Here is a 16,855-nt window from a genome sequence, read left to right as displayed (position 1 = left end):
ATTTTTGAGTATGCGGTTTATTCTCCCTCCCACAATAAAATGCACAAAGGGAAAAACATGGCTTACAGCTGGAAACAAATAAATAATGAATTGCATGTAGTAGGTGAAACAGAAATAAATATTGGAGAAAAATATAAAATCTTAGGGAAACGCTTAATTGGCAGGTTTCTACAGTTGCAGTTTGATTTGCCCCTGACATAACACACATTGCATAATTTCTTGTTAGCAGGCTATACAATGTGTGTAAAGTCGAAATGCAGGTCACATAATGCTGTTTTAATGTGTTCAAATGTATTAAAGACTATCTTGTTGAAATGGCCTAAGGCAAAGAAAGTGATTGTGATGTTATGTTGTGTGATTATTTATGGTCTCATTAAGGTGCAAATTTCTATTCATTTTAAGGTTAAACATTCAAACCTGTGTGCAACACTGCTTGTCAGTTTATTTACTGAACATGTTTTATTGCACTAAATGTGACCCATTGTCAATATAACCGAATCAATTGAGTGCAGATAACAGAGTTGTAAAAGCATTAGCTGATAAGCTGTTTACATGTCTGCCACTGATGTCTCTCAGCTGAAAGGGTCTTTCATAGAGTTTCCAGTCAAAGAGCGGTTTTATGAAAATCCCTTTAAATTATGGATGCACCGAATCCAGGATTCGGGGTCGGCCGAATATTGGGCTTTTTGACGGGGTTCGGTTTCTGCCGAACCTTAGAATTTTTTTCCACCGAACCGAACCCTACGCTTGCACTATGCACGCTACGCTGGTCAACGTAATGACGTCGCCGTTGATTACGGGAAGGAGTTTACGTAGACAGACCGCAGCCAAAATGCAGCAACTTCAGGTACGGAAAAGGAAGGACAGTCGCGGCTAAAAACTTGTGCCTCTCCTGGGCTGGCAGCTGTTCTCTCGGCAAATGAGTCTCCCTACAGTGGGAGTGGAGCGACCGGCTGCTGCTCATTAGCTAACGTTAGCTTTCTAATTTCACACACCCAACATGCCTTCAACATGCCTTCAGAATCTTAACCAGTGGAGTCGGTATTCGGCCGCACCCCAAAAATCTGGATTTGGTGCATCCCTACTTTAAATACAAACATTCACACAAAATCTGACAATAACAAGAATGTAACCATGCCCTTTATTGTCCCAGGAATATAAAAGAAGTGCAACTAATTATTAAAGTAAGCTATTATTGGCAATGTGTTAAATGTGAAGAAAGTATTACATACAATATTTGATGTTTTATCATTTAGTCCTTTAAAAAACAACATTAAACCAAACAAAGTGCAGATTTGAACATTTAATTTATTGTCAAACAAAAGATCTTCTAGTGTGTTCTATCCCACATATTTTCATGCTGTTACTAATGTCAAATAAAATAAACATTTACATAATTTAGCTAGCACAAAACGTGAACTGACCTTATTTTTAAGGCTTTGTAATCTTTTACATTCTTACTTGATTTTTATACGTTACATTTGCAAGTTTGTTTTGCCATGAAGATTAAAGGCACATGTAAATATATATTTGCAACTATTAAATAGATGCTTAACCCCTGTAATATTTCACCCTATTCTTTCTTAACATATTTATTGCACATTCATCGCCACTAAAGCAAGGAGGAAGTAAAACATGACTGCTGAAGTTAGTGTGTAATGTCTTGAGGATTATTCTTTCCAGGAGAGGAAGTAGAGCTTGCCCTGTCCGTCACCACAAACCAGTTCAGTGGCGTTTTCAGGGTTGACTTCTAAATGCAGAACAGGACCTCCACACACAAACATTCCCACCTGGAGGGAGAGAGACAAAGAGAGAGCACGAGGCAAATAGTTATTGGAAGACAGACTATATTTAAAAAAAATAAAAAAATAAAAATGAAGGTGAAGAGATAAATGAGTTAGTAAGAGAACAGAACTTTACGCTAACTTGCTTTCTAACCAAGAGTTTGATGAGAAGACCGATACCACTCTCTACAAATAGAATGGTATCGGTCTTCTCCTCCAACTGTCCGTCAGAGAGGAAATATACTTCTCCTAATGTCAAACTGTTCTTTTAAGACTCTGGCGTACTTGTTTCTTGGTGTTTCTGTCCCACAGCTTCACTGTCCTGTCGTAGGAGGCGGAGATGATGGTGCGCTCCGTGAGTTTCAGCACACTGATCCGGTCACTGTGAGCCTGGGGATAAAAAGAAAAGCCCTGGCTTAAAACAACGGCTAATTATATCTGATGTTTGCTTCTATGTCCTTGCCGGTACAGGCAGATGCCTTTTTCTTCGTGTAATTATTTAAATGTAGGCCTTTCTACAGCTTCAAAGTGGTGCGTAAACAATTAGTCGATCAAGAGAAAACTAATGTACAACAATTCTAATCATGGATTACTGAGCAAAAATGCCAAACATTTGGCATTGGCTCCAGCTTCTTAAAGGTGAGGATTTGTTGTAGATGAAATATCTGTGGGTTTTGGCCTGTTGGTTGGACAAAAAACAAACAATGTGTAGACGTCACCTTGTGCTATAGAAAAATGTGATGGGCATTTCTTTTTACTATTCTGTAAAAAAAAAAAAGAAAAATAGGACTGGATGCGCTCAACTCACGTAGACAATTAAAGCTATGAAGTCTGGGTGCTAGATCCTAAAGGTGAATAGCCATAGATAAAGTTACTAGGATGGCACCCCAATTTAATATTTTTATTGCCACACAACGGATGTTTCGGGCAGCGCCCTTCCTCAGCGTGTTGTATTTGCATGCACACGTTGGGAAACGTCCAATGTGTCGCAATAAAAATATTAAAACTGGAGAGCTGTCCCATTAACTATCTTTTACTATTTTGTGAAATTGAATTAACAAAATTAATGATAATCAATGATCAAACAGTGTAGCAGCCATTGTTTAAAGTAGTTGCAATACCTCACTAAAACCTATACTATATGTAGATGTTCACCAGACGTGTCTATGGTCTTTTTTAATGCTAAACGTCTTATGTTGTGTTTCAGAGTCTCTCAGCCCTTACAGGTTTTTTGCTGCTCCACGAGGACACCTCTGGAGGCTGGTTGAACCACATGTTGCCGTTCACATCTCCACACACGACAAACTCTGAAAGAACGTACAACACGTTGGATAATCACGCAATAAACCAACACATTAAGAGCTGCTATGTGCAGGAGTAGAAGTATGCTTGAAGTAAGCGTAGTAATTGTAACCGCTGCAGCGGACATATCATAGATGTCAGAACCTTTGTCCAAAATTCCAGCTGTTATCAGGCTCCCCTTCTTCTCCTCTTCCTCCGGCTCTAGGGTCGTTGAGCTGAAAGCTGTACTCAAAGTACTTTTGGGGCCCATGGCAAACTGAAGAAAGAGAGGACAGAGGCATCAATCAACATCAAATTAAGCTTAGCGTTAGTTCATGCAGGACAGGGAAGTCGTTCGCCCGCTGATTGAATTATCATTCCTATCAGACACACACACCAATCACAGCCATTCTCACATCAAGGCGGTCCTTTTATATACGACTGCCTCCTCACTGATCCCTGCTACACTGACGCTGCTTCACTCACTGCTGCTGATGCTGGCAAGGCTTTGCCTCCACCACCCCCAGCCTCTACCTAGTTCAGAGTCCTAACATGACTAAAAGTTTAAAATGATTTGGCTCACTCTTTTTTTTTTTTTTACCCAGGTGGGGGGTTCTGCACCGTGCTCCCCGTTTCAGCTTAGCATGCAGCTTGGCTGGTCCAGGGAGCACTATCAAGAGCGGAGCCATCAGCGCCAAGCAGAACTGGATTTCCTGACTTCAGTTGTAAATGAAATGTAGGGAATGATTTGACAGAGAAAAAATGAATTGTTCTTTGCCAGGTGGTATCATTTAATTTGCAATCATAGGTTTTCTTTTCGGGAATAAATCTGAGAGCTACATCAAACATTTCTTTGGTGTTAGAATAATATGAGTATCATTTAGAGAGAAGTTGGGCAAAAACTCACAACGAAGCCAATGTGGACTTCTCCGTCTTTTTCGCCCACCAGCCACACGCTTTTCTCGTCGTTACTGGTAATCCCCAAAATTCTGACTCTTCTGTTCCAGCTGCAATAAAAGACAAATACACAAAGAGCTTTATGGTTGGTTTAATTATTCAGAGCTTAAAAAAAATATACCCCCTCAGTGTATAAGAAATAAAACCAATTCAACTTCAATGTGCCTCAATTCAACAAGGACACATTCAAATTCATGTTATAATGATTAAAAATGCAGGTATTTTTTAAAATTCAACAATGACAAAGATTTGTTAGATAGTACTTAGATATCGTGTTGACCCAGTTTTCCACATCTTTGTTGATGTCGAAGATGGTTCCAGAGTCTTCGAAAGCGATCAGGATGGAGCAGAAGTGGAGGCGGACCATGGGCTCGGTCACTGTGTACGTGGTTACCTTCACCAGGCTGGGAGCAACAGAAACACCATGAACAGAGCAGTTAACTCCTCACACCTTCTTTGATTCACTTCCATCTTTCTAAGTCTCCATGGAACTAACTAACTGACCCTAACCCTCTATCCCCAAAATGGTGTTTATCAGTGGTGGAGGAAGTATTCCGATCCTTTACTTAAAGGTCCCATCATCAATTTCACTTTGTGAGGGTTTTTAACATTAAAGTGATGGTTCAGAGTAATTCACCATAGGGTCCTTTGCACCACGACCTCGAGCCAAACACCCCCCCAGAAGCTTTTTTCACCTGGGTCGAACATTGGGAGAGTTAGCGTAGAGTAGCGTTATCAGCTGAATAGCTTAGCGCAGGGGCTAACGGACCCACGTTTGTATCTCGTAAATTACCCCACCAATAATGCCCGAAATGATACCAAACGTCTACAAGTAGTACAAATAGGTTATGCTCTCATAAAACGATGGATTGGAAAGTTTGTAAGTACACCAGAAGTTTATGTAAATAACACTTGCCTGCTGGCTTCTGCTCTCTGCTGTTGTTGCTGCTGCAGTAAGACGAGTGCTTAGGGCCGTCTACAAATTACAACACCGAAAAGAGATGCAACAAAGCTAACTCTAGCTAGCTAACTCTCCCAATGTTAGACCCACGTGAAAAAAGCTTCTGGGGGGGTGTTTGGCTCGAGGTCATGGTGCAAAGGACCCTAGGGTGAATTACTCCGAACCATCACTTTAATATGCATTCCCCCAGTCTGCCTGTGGTCCCCCAGTGGCTAGAAATGGTGATAGGTGTAAACCGAGCCCTGGGTATCCTGCTCTGCCTTTGAGAAAATGAAAGCTCAGATGAGCTGTTCTGGAATCTTCTCCTTATGAGGTCATAAGGAGCAAGGTTACCTCCCCTTTCTCTGCTTTGCCCGCCCAGAGAATTTGGCCAACCCATGAGAGAGAGAGAGAGCGAGACATCATGGCTTTCAAACGAGCAAAGTGGCAGTTGGTCAAGGCCACACCCCCACCCTCCACCTTGCCACCTATTTCCAGCAACTTACACCAGTGTAAAATATATACCAATACATAGTCAAAATTATTATTTTGTGTTTTTGTCACATTAAAAGACAATGCTATAAACAGCCAAAATTGTGTTTCATAATAGCAGAAGGATCAGATATTTAAGAAAAACACAAGTTTTATTTTTCAAAATGTAGACTTTGCTTGCTATCTAACCTGCCTGAGTCAATGTAAAAACAATTACCCCAAACAAAATCACTCGACAGGTTCTCTTCACTAACCCTGAATTATCACCTTCTCATGGTTCCTAACATAACATACAGTAAGACAGCTATGGAGAGGAGCACTGAGTGGGAGGATCTGAGCCAAATGACATGCAGCTGGGTCATTCTGGGTCAAAATCCAAGAAAAAAGGTGGTGCTCCCTCTTAGATTTTGCTCAAAGTTTATGCTACCCTTAATTTCAGTCTTTTCACACTTTTTTTTTTCCAAATCTAGGTCATGCCGTACAAACTTGTAATGGTTCAGTCATATTGACATGTTTGTCTTCCACCCTACAAAGTTTGGGCTGCCTATGAATAAATGTCCAAATATTGCTTCCCAGATAATGTGATTTTCAGGCTGTAAAACTGAAGTAATTTCAAGGGCTAAAATATGAAGACATAGGATTTGAACAGAAATATTTTACAGGCCTTGGTTTTTATTCATACACAAGACACACAATACCAACAAAGCATCAGTCATGCCCTACAGCGCTGCTTTTCCCTCCCTGTCTCCACACCTGCGCTCTCTTCCATAATCAGAAGGGCTCTGAGGTATGAACGAGCGAAGGAGCGATAACCTAAACAAAGGAAGGACATTCAGAGGAGGAAGTGATGTTTAGTTTCAGAGTTGAACAAGCTGCACTTTTCTCTTCATAAGTCTTGCCCTCTTCCTTCCTGTGTTTCCTTCTCCCATGTTTTTCTTCTCTTCCTCCACCACTCTTCTATTCTTGCCTCTCCTCTTCATTCATGTACTTTCTGTCTTGTATTTTCTCTCTCTCACTTGTTCTTGGTGATTTTATTATTTAGCACCTGTCGACCATAGAACAGAAAACCTTATTTATTTATAATATTAGTCCTTATAACCGTGTCATATACTGTTTTTTTTTTTAACTGTCAACATTGCTTTAGAACAACAGATTTATCACAGAAAAATGAGAAATACTTGGTGGACCCAGATTTTATAAAAAATATACCATATCGGTAACAATTTCTACGACACCCATGTCTATAATGCATTATAAAAACATACTTATAATGCATAATGCGCTTGAAGCACTGTATAATTACAGTTATAAGCACTCGTAAATATCCATAATGTTTTATAACAATAATGACACATTAAAAAGAATTTTATAGTGACTTAAGGTCAAGTATTATAATACTTAATAATTGCTAGTCACTCACTGACATTTTTTTCAGGGATCAGTGTATTACAATTCTCACAGTAATACATTGTAGCCTATCATCTTAAATGTATTTAGTGTTTAGAGTGAGTAAAGTTTGTAAATGTCTATCATTCAGTCAAATTGGAGTACCTTACCAGTACTATCCTATAAACCATTAATTATACTCTCCCCTTTCACCTTTTTATTATTAGCCAACATTTTTCTCACGTTTGGTCAACTTTGCACATTTAATAGGACTAATGTCCCCAGTAAGAGAAGTACCAATACCCTCAAATTTATAATTAGAACGTTTCTTAGTAACTCAAGAGTATTGTACTTTATGATTGCTCTGATGTATTCCTTTGTTTATTCTTCGTGGATGTAGTAAAAACTTTGTCACCTTAATAATTTCTCTGCACTTCAAAGTGCTCATTTCTTACGTCTGTTATTATTGCTGGCTGTTTGTATATCCTTACATAAAAATAAATGTTAGGATTTTTTGTGATACATAAGCTTATGTCGGATTTACCAAACCTGCAGTTCATCGGGTAATCAGCGCCTTTTTCTGTCCACTATACCGTAAATTGTCCGCATTTAAAAGCGCAATTGAATGGGCCTCCTTCTCTCTTTCTATGACGGATCAGCCACCAAGTCTAAAGCTAAACCATAGGCTTCGTGTGGTACTTGCGGTGGGTAGTTATACACGGCATTGACTGCAATAATAACCATTATAGGCATTCAATGACATTAGCCCGGGAGCCCGAAAGAACAACCAAAAATTGGCGACCCTCCAGCTGCAGCCGATGTGCCCCCAAGACAATCGCTCTAGCCACTTCCCTACCACACGGACACCATCCCTGGATAAAAGCACCCTATAACCTGACGTGATGGGTGATTGGAAGAGCCTGTAGAGCCGCAGTCACAGCTGAGTCTGGTTCTCTGCTGAGCTCCTTGATCACATCCTCACCATTCAGGACTAAAGTAATGACTCGTGTTTCAGCAGGGGGAGTCATGGGAAGTGGTGGAGATGTCCTCTTAGCAAAGTCGGCCTTTGGTGCAGGCTGCTCAGCTGGTTCAATCTGGCTGATTGTCAAACCATCCTGGACAACAGTGATGGTAGGAGGTTCATCAAGAGGGGTCATGGTAGGTGTTGGAGCTGAAGCCACAACAGAGTCTGTTTCTCTGGTCATCTTCTCACTCAAGTCCTCACTATTCAGGGCTGATGTAGTCACTGTGGGTTCAGCAGGAGCAGACGGAGGGGGTGAATGAGCTGTAGCCACAGGAGCTTTTAAGCTGGGCGCAGAGGAAGAATCCTCTATTTCATCCAAGTCAATGTTTGCAGAAGATTTACAACGAGTCAGAGAAGCATGTGGAGGAGACAAGACAGAAGAGTCAGGTTGTCTGGTGGTCTTTTCATTCATATTGTTACTATCCAGAACTGATGTCATGACTGGATGTTCAGTGGTAGGGGTCAGAGGAAGTGGTGGTGGTGATGACACCTTGGCAACATCTGTCTCTGGGGTAAACTTCTCCACTGGTTCAATCTGGCTGATTGTCAAACCATCCTGAATGACAGTGATGGCAAGAAGTTCATCAGTAGGGGGAACAAAAGATGGCGGAGCTGGAACCACAGCAGAGTCAGCTTCTAGGCGGGGCATAGAGGCAGAGGATATGGTTTCATTCAAGAAAATATTGGCAGCAGGTTCAGCATTGGGAGTCAGAGGAGTGGGCGGAGAAGACAAAACAGAAGATTCTGGATCTTGGATTGGTTCACCATCTTCCTCCAGACCAGGCTCCTCATTCAAATCTCCAGCCTGGGTGTGCTGGGTGCAATCGTTTTTGGTGCTTGAATTTGCAGTCACATGAGTATCAGTCGGAGGCTGAAACAGCACAAGGACCTCTTTCACTGCAGCATCAACAATAATGTTCAGCACCTCTGCTGCAAAGCAGTTAAGCCCTCTCCTCAGGACGTCTTGAGGGTACATCTGCCTAACCGTTTCCTGGATATACAGGACCATGCTGTCTCTGATGGACCGGGAGAAGTTGACCCGATGGTGCACAGTGGACAAAGCAGTGGAGACCCGGTCCAAACCAAACTTTGTGACACCAACAGCCATTTCACTGAGCTGCTGGGAGGGCATGTTGAGGAAGGTGCTTGGAGGAGGTAACCAGAAGCCCTGCAAGACTTTTGGAAGCACCTCCATCACCACATCTCTTGGGCCAAGCAGTTTGGAGCTGGGAGCCGACTGCAGCTGCTGTGTCAGGCTCCTGCCGTACTCCTGAGCCAAATTAACAAGCTTTGGATGTGGAAAACAAGGAGGGATGTCTTCTGGCGACTTCAGTAGCCTTCTGGCTTCAAACTCAATGTCTCTCATTTTCATGCTGTTGATTACCTCCCAAACCACCATGAGAAGAGGCTTGGCATCTTCCTCATCAAAGTCCTCCAATTCAAACTCCCAGAGCTGAACTCTCACTGTAGCTTTGCTTTGCTCTACCACCAGTCTACGATTTCTAACAATAGACTGGAGAGTAGAGAGTACTCAAACACAGTTAATTCAACAAGCACAAATGAACAGTACGTGTTCAGGCTGAAGAGTGTATTAAGAATGATTCTGATTGAATCACTGGAATTGACTTGTTTTTAAATGTCAACACTACAAAATCAAAACCATTGCCATGGTAACGTATAAACTTGATAGTGTCTTAAAGATGAACTGAACTGAAATAATCTGCATTGATAATGTGTTGGTTATGACAAATAAAAATGAATTACACTAACAATTTTAATAAAAAAAAATCCATATAGCTTTTTTTAAGCAACACAAAAATTACGTTTGTTATTATTAGAACACTGACAATTTCGATGACGTCACTGGCATGGTAGGACCTGCGAAGGTATATAGGTTACAGTGCAGCATGGACATGAAAATGAGTAATTTTAATGGCATAGGTTACGCATTTGAGCCTGTGAGGGACAGGCCTGCAGTGTCTGACTACCACCACATGGAGGATGACCAGTCCATGGTTTCAGGCTCCACCTAAAGTACAGGATCGTGTGGGGGGAAGTGACTGGTGTGTGTGCGCTGCCCATAGGCGCTGCCGGAGCATGGACACTGCAACTGAATCCATCTGTGATTGGACGAATTCATCCAATGGGATCGCTTGTTAAGTTACCTGCACGCAAAATGTTAAAACCAAAATAAATAAAGTTTGAAAAAAGAAAAAAAAGTTCGCTGCATGTAGTAGAGTGACCACACGTTGACCATAGATGCACGGAGGATTCACGAGTTTTGCCGTTTACGTTAGGCTAGTGTAGAGTTGGCAGATTTTTTCCTTGTGGTCGTTGATGGATATTACACAAATGGATACTGCACAGATACCTCTTACTAAGGAACTAGCAGCTTTTTCTGCGAGTTGAACTCCCTCTGCATCAACGATTTGCCCTGAGGCGGTGGACACCAGCTAGCATCAGGGTGAGTAGAAAGGGACATTGGAGTCTGTTTACAGACCTGCTGTGGTTTAGTTAGCAGCTAGTAACGCATTATTATTGATCTGTGATATCGTCGGAGTCAGGATTTATTCATACAGTCTATGGTCGGAGTGCTAGCTTGTGGAGTTTGACATAAGTGTTTCCAACGTGTTTAGCTCCTAGCCCTTTCCCTAGGTTGGAGCGTGTGTTATCTAGCTTGGTTTTGTGACCCACTTTTTTAATGAACGGCCAAGTGTGTCAGTCTCAGTTTTGTTGAACGCTATTATTTGTGTTTGTAAGTGAATATGTACGTGTTTTGTGTATGTGACAACAACGTTACATCCAGCCCTTTGCCTAGTAGACTTGCTAGCATGCTGGATAACAGCTAAACATACCTCTCTGTCCTCTGCCTGATGGGAGCGTTATATATATATATATATATATATATATATATATATATATATATATAAAATCAGACTGTCCAACGGCCCATTATCGGCCCCGTGTGTCCCCGGCTTTACCCCAACCGACAAGAAGGATTTGGGGGTGGGGGTTGGGGGGGTTAGTGCGCGGGAGGAAGGGGACGGCATGAGGAGGAGGGAGGGGCGAGCTAGCCTCCGTTTTGTTTGAGAATACTTCAAAGGTCAAAAGAACTCACATCACCCAACATCGCTTAGAGCACCTTTAAAGTGTTATAAGTCAAAGTACTGATACAGAAAAATCCTCACATTTTATTAACTGGAAACAATTCAAACTGTTCTGTCAATCAACTAAGTGTTTAATGGTCTAATCATTTCAGCTGGACTTGTAGGTACAGTTGGGTAATTAAATTTATAATAAAACTTTAGATTTGATCAACTACATGTGTTTTGTGTGTAAAAATCTTAATTTGTAAAGTAACTAGCAACTAAAGCTGTGTGATTAATGTCGTGGAGTAAAAAGCACAATATTTCTCTACGAAATGCAGCGGAGTAGAAGTTGTAGCAGTAACTTCTATCAATGGGATGGGACACTCATAATAATGTAATATATTAATTTTGACACATTAGTGATGAGAATGTGTAATTCTCAATGCACAGCTAATCACTGCTTTCAAATACCAGCATATTTAAGGTAAAATGCTTCACTATTTTCACATTTAGAACAGAGAGAAAGACTGATGACTTTCAGTTTGTATTTGCATTTCCTCCCCTATCTCATTCGTTTGTCACATGCAAACAAACGCTGGTATCACTAAAAGTGTATTTGTTGCTTTCTCGTGTTGTTTCCTGAAGTCTTTCTTTGTAAATGAAAATGTGTTCATAACTTCTGACTAAATAAAAGTTGAAAAAATAAAATAAAAAAGTAGTGTTGTATGTATGTGTGGAGGTGTGGAGAAGGTGTGGGGAGGAGGTGGTGGCTCAGGTGAGCGGGCAGGGAGGGACTGATTGTCACAGCTGCAGCGAGTTGTCTAATCTTGCTCTCCCTTTAAAGCAGTAGTGAGCCGGAGCAAGGGCTTGATGGCCGACTGTGAGAAAGGAGACGCGGACACTGTGTGGTGGGCTGGACAGCGCAAAGTTTTGCCCTCGTGACCGAGAGCCTCGGGCCAAGTGGGAGCGAGGGAGCTCCAGACGGATTGTGGGACAATTCACTGCTGATGCGATCATCAAATAAAGAGCTGTGGCAAATATTCCTCCCCGTGTGTTTGTGGCTATCTGTGAACAGAGGTCTACAGCAGTGGAGCTGCTACAGTATGGTAGCTCACAGTAGTAAGGCGGCTGTTTACCTCGCAGTGCTGTGTTGTTGATTCCACACCGGCTTCCACACATCAACAGCAAGTTTCGTGTAGCTGACAGCAAACTGGCCATCAGGCATGGAGCAGATCGCTGTCACCATGCAGTCTGAAGCCTGAGACACACACACACACACAGTGGGATTAACACACACACACACACACACACACACACACACACACACACACACACACACACACACACACACACACACACACACACACACACACACACACACACACACACACACACACACACGTCATACAGTGTACATCCCTTTTTTTTCTTGTGCATGTCTTCACCTGCTTGCGGCCGACCACAGTGTTGCGCTGCCATAATTCCAGCAAACCGGATTCATAACCAGCAAGAAGCAGATCCCCTCTCTGAGAGAAGCACAGCGCTGTGACCGGGCCTGTCACACTGGGAGGACTCTCTGAAAAGACACAACACAGAGGTGAACTGGGACAGTTTTCAAAATAAAAAAAGGTCTCACACACACACCATATATGAGGTACAGAACATTGAAATCATGATCTCACACACACACACACACACACACACACACACACACACACACACACACACACACACACACACACACACACACACACACACACACACACACACACACACACACACACACACACACACACACACACACACACACACACACACACACACACACACACACACACACTCTACAGGTAATCATGTTCTGTCTCCTTCACTGAGCAGCATCAGGAGACGGTTATTAGTGAAATCCAACAAATGGATGAGTAATTATGATGATCAAGATCTCAATAATGAACAAAATACTTGGATCATTGTTTCAACTGTATTTGTGCATTCCTACCAGACTCATTAATATCTCATTTTGCATCCCATCAATGGTTTTGGAGCAGTGCATTATTATCCACTGTGAATCCTTTTCTTTTTTAACGATATGACGTGAAGGCAAAATATAAAGTATTACCCATTCCCCATATCCAGCATCGCAATGAGCAGTCTTCAGAAACGGTGAGGAATTCTGGGACTCCTTCTTTGCGAGCAACTCCATGTATTGCACCACTGTGACCCTGGAAGGTGCCAAAGTGCTCCACCTGTACGTAAAGAAAAAAGAAAAATTTAAAATAAGTGACAGACTAAAATAAGGGGACACGCCGCATCTCTAGATGAGCTGCAGCCGAGCCGCGCCTGTTTGAACCACCCTGCAACATGCTTTACAGGTTGAGTTTTATAAAAACAAATAATAAAAAAGCACACATTCACAAGGCGCTTCATCTATGCGGTATGGTCAAAACGCCATACATAAGGTTTACTTAAAGTAAAAAGAGAGGCATCGTCCGAACAATGTTCTTCAAGGTGGAGATTTCAACACTAAAGTAATGCTGGATAATAAATAGTTAATTGTGATATTTTGTAAGTAGAATCTAAATCTGCAACATTCTCTGTCAGGTATATGTAGTAGAACGTTTCCTCTAAAGTAGAAGTACACAGTTAGGTCAGTAGTATACAGTTTACATGCATATTAAGTGCTTTGGGAGCCTTCTGGAAGTTATTTCGGGGTACAATGGTTCTGAAAAAAGCTACAAGCAGCAACACAGGAGGCCGAGCAATAAGCCCATTCCAAACAGGCACATTTTGAACTGGCACTGCACTAGTTTTACAAAATTGTCAAAAAACAACAACAATTTTGAAACCACATCGTCCCCCATGTGATATTGAGCGACAGACCTGCAGTGGTTTCCAGAGTTTTACTGTGCCATCATCAGACGCGGTGAACACAGTCATTTCTTCTGGGTTGACGTCTTTTTTCTTGTCTTAAAAACAAAGCAGGGAAAAAGAAAGGAGAACTAATCATTTCAAAACAAGACTCAAATTGTACAATATGAAATAAAGAGGAAGAGACAAATGATTGTATGTGTGCACTCATTTCCCAAGAAGTGTACCTGTATTTGGGAGGAGAGAGCAGTGGTGTATACGTTGCTTGTGTGCAGCAATGTGGCAGATTTCTATGTTTGTTTCCCAGTTCCAAACATGTAGCGCTCCCTCTGCACAGCCGGCTACCACATACAGTCCCTGCACACAGAGCACCAGACAAGTCAACACAGAAACCCCCTAATGAGGCTGAGGGTTCACTACGTGCAAGTCTGAAGAGAGAAAACAAAGACTGACCTGCAATTAAATCTCTACACTATGGAGATCAACGGTGACCGCCCACTTTATGAACGGCTCGAATGAAGTGTTTCCCCCCTCATTCAATATCTCCATCGAGGTTTCATCAAATGCTTATATAAAGAGTCTTAAGCCTGCAGCCAAGCCAACCGGCTACAAGATGAATCGTGACCATAAAACATTTGATTCGCCGGAAAACAACATTTTGAAAATGTTTTTTTTTTTTCCGCCCAGCTGCTTTCCTTGGATTAGGGTGCCACCTAAATCATGGTTGCAGCTATCGCTGTGGTCCTGCTCCGCGCCCTGCTACGCCCTGCTACGCCCTGCTACACCCTGCTACGCTCTGCAGTGCCCTGCTATGCCCTGCTACGTCCTGCTATGCCCTGCTACTTCCTGCTATACCCTGCTACGCCCTGCTATGCCCTGCTACGCTCTGCAGTGCCCTGCTATGCCCTGCTACGTCCTGCTATGCCCTGCTACTTCCTGTTATGCCCTGCTACGCCCTGCAGTGCCCTGCTATGCCATGAACTACTACAAATACTATTTCTAGTCACTGATCCATTATCTTTATTGTGACTATTATTGACACTGTTCATCACACCCCCAACCGTCACCGTCAGACACCGCCTACCAAGAGCCTGGGTCTGTCCCAGGTTTCTTCCTAAAAGGGAGCACTAAATGCTTGCTCTGGGGGGACTTACTGGAATTGTTGGGTCTTTGTAAATTATAGAGTGTGGTCTAGACCTACTCTATCTGTGTGTCTCGAGATAACTCTTGTTATGATTTGATACTATAAATAAAATAAAATTGAATTGACTGTGTACAGAAACGATCAGATGATAGCAATTCACTATCCGTTTGCGGGTGTGGTAAACATTTCCATGGTACCAGCGAACTCCACCAATTAGAGATGTCACGGTCACGCTTAAGATTGTGGGTAGTATAGTATTTCTCCATAAGATCCTGAATAAAACATGTTTTTTCTTAAAACAAGGTTGATTTCATACGACTTCTGGCTTCTACAGGAGCAGATACCTTCGCTTCACAACCTCGGAGCTCGTGGTCAGTCTGACTAGACATTATGGCCGATAATCAAAATCCTTATGGAGGAAATTAAACACTGTTGATCTCTATAAACGAACTACGCAAGCTTATTTACTGCGCCAACGCAACAATTAAATGCATAAAGATGTTTCAGGAGAGAAGGAAACAACACACCCTGTATTTTCTCTGATGGATAAATGTAGAATTTGCTCACCACACAGCAGACAGATGTAAGAGGATTCCTCCAGGAGATTTCTCTGAGACGCTGGCCTGCCTGCAGATCCCATAAACAAAGCCTCCCGTCGTTGGAAGAGCTAATCTGGAACAGAAAAGAAGGCAGATGAAGACAAGTTTACATAAAGGATAACAAGTATACTGTAGTTATAGGACTCAGGTAATAGCTCTATTCGGGGGCAGACCTGTAACTCAGTTAGTTACATTTCCTTAATGTAATGAAGATTTACCACGCAGTCTGGAGTCCAAACACAGCCAGTGATCCAGTCTTTGTGAGAGTGAGGGAGCGACTTAGTGAGAACGGCAGGAGACAAACTCACATCCCACACCATCAGGGCCTGAAACAAAGACACCGGTCACTGCTGCGTTATTTTGTCCAATCCCACCCACATTTATATTAATAAAAGGCAGACAGGAATGACTGTTGTTGGCTAATCCAGCAAAGGAACTTCATTACATCGATGCAAAAATCATGAATAATATAATCCAATATTGCCATTAATTAGGGTTGCTTGATTATGGAAAAAAAAAATCATAATCACAATTATTTTAATTTAACAAGATTACTTATTGACTTTTGGAAAGATATTGCATTTATAGAACTTTAAAAACAGTAAAACAGTTAAATCAACAGTGAAAACACCTTGAACTGTGAAATTTCCCTTCCCTTTTCTCGTTGAACTTTTCGAATTCCCCCTTAAAACAAATAATCTAAACGCTACTTTCAAATGTTGGCTGAGTGAGTTTAGCCTTCGGGAGGAGCGGAAAGTGTCCGTTTCATTCAGAACACAAGACACAAGAAGAGTTTACTAACATAAGGTGCAAAATATTAGATTTTCTCGATCACATTGTTTTTGTGATCGTCAGGAGCCAAAATTGAAATTGCGATCAAAAATGTGATTAATTGCACAGCCCTACTAGTCTGGCTATCACCAGACCAAGCTCAATCTTTTAAGATTGAACATCAGTCTGGGAGAGTCTGCTCTGTATTTTCTACTGCACAAGAGGCGTGATCAATGGGCATAGTTCAAATGACTCTGTATGCAATTGGACAGTCCTTCAACGTAGCAGCGACAGCGGCATCAACGGGTTGCTGCGCTTCGGCGGCCGCTATGTTGAATATAAACAAAAAGCCGCTTGGTCGCTTCTCTATCGTCATCGTGTTAAACCCGCCAATAGCGCGCCAGGTGGATAAGCCAGTTTGTTATTGGTCCCCGCAAAATTGTAACGGAAGCAGGATAGATAAACGTACAGGTTTCCAGCCTGAGCTACAGGGGGAAATCAAATCGCCGGCAGATCGGGCTGG

The 16,855-nt window shown here is 42.1% G+C and overlaps 1 protein-coding gene across 4 annotated transcripts in view; it reads right to left on the bottom strand.

Annotated features, from left to right (window-relative positions):
* Window positions 1-1,283: 1,283 nt before the first annotated feature.
* The window catches only part of tep1 (telomerase-associated protein 1), a 60,265-nt gene continuing 44,693 nt past the window's right edge, over window positions 1,284-16,855 (bottom strand). For 2 of the 4 annotated variants that reach the window (XM_039815963.1, XM_039815964.1), the window contains exons 44-56: window positions 15,780-15,887; window positions 15,530-15,634; window positions 14,046-14,175; window positions 13,831-13,916; window positions 13,070-13,196; window positions 12,399-12,529; window positions 12,090-12,211; window positions 4,286-4,426; window positions 3,973-4,072; window positions 3,231-3,342; window positions 3,009-3,091; window positions 2,070-2,174; window positions 1,284-1,790 (exon numbers count right to left, since the gene is read on the bottom strand). In XM_039815963.1, the coding sequence (XP_039671897.1) occupies window positions 1,671-1,790; window positions 2,070-2,174; window positions 3,009-3,091; window positions 3,231-3,342; window positions 3,973-4,072; window positions 4,286-4,426; window positions 12,090-12,211; window positions 12,399-12,529; window positions 13,070-13,196; window positions 13,831-13,916; window positions 14,046-14,175; window positions 15,530-15,634; window positions 15,780-15,887 (1,470 nt within the window). In that variant the 3' untranslated portion in view covers window positions 1,284-1,670. Of the gene's footprint in view, window positions 1,791-2,069; window positions 2,175-3,008; window positions 3,092-3,230; window positions 3,343-3,972; window positions 4,073-4,285; window positions 4,427-5,407; window positions 6,500-12,089; window positions 12,212-12,398; window positions 12,530-13,069; window positions 13,197-13,830; window positions 13,917-14,045; window positions 14,176-15,529; window positions 15,635-15,779; window positions 15,888-16,855 lie in introns of those variants that run through there. The other 2 variants (XR_005640727.1, XM_039815966.1) reach the window with 2 other exon arrangements.

Source organism: Perca fluviatilis, chromosome 11 (genome assembly GCF_010015445.1).
Source record: "Perca fluviatilis chromosome 11, GENO_Pfluv_1.0, whole genome shotgun sequence".
NCBI classification, from domain to species: Eukaryota; Metazoa; Chordata; class Actinopteri; order Perciformes; family Percidae; genus Perca; species Perca fluviatilis.
This window is presented reverse-complemented; position numbering and strand designations above follow the sequence as displayed.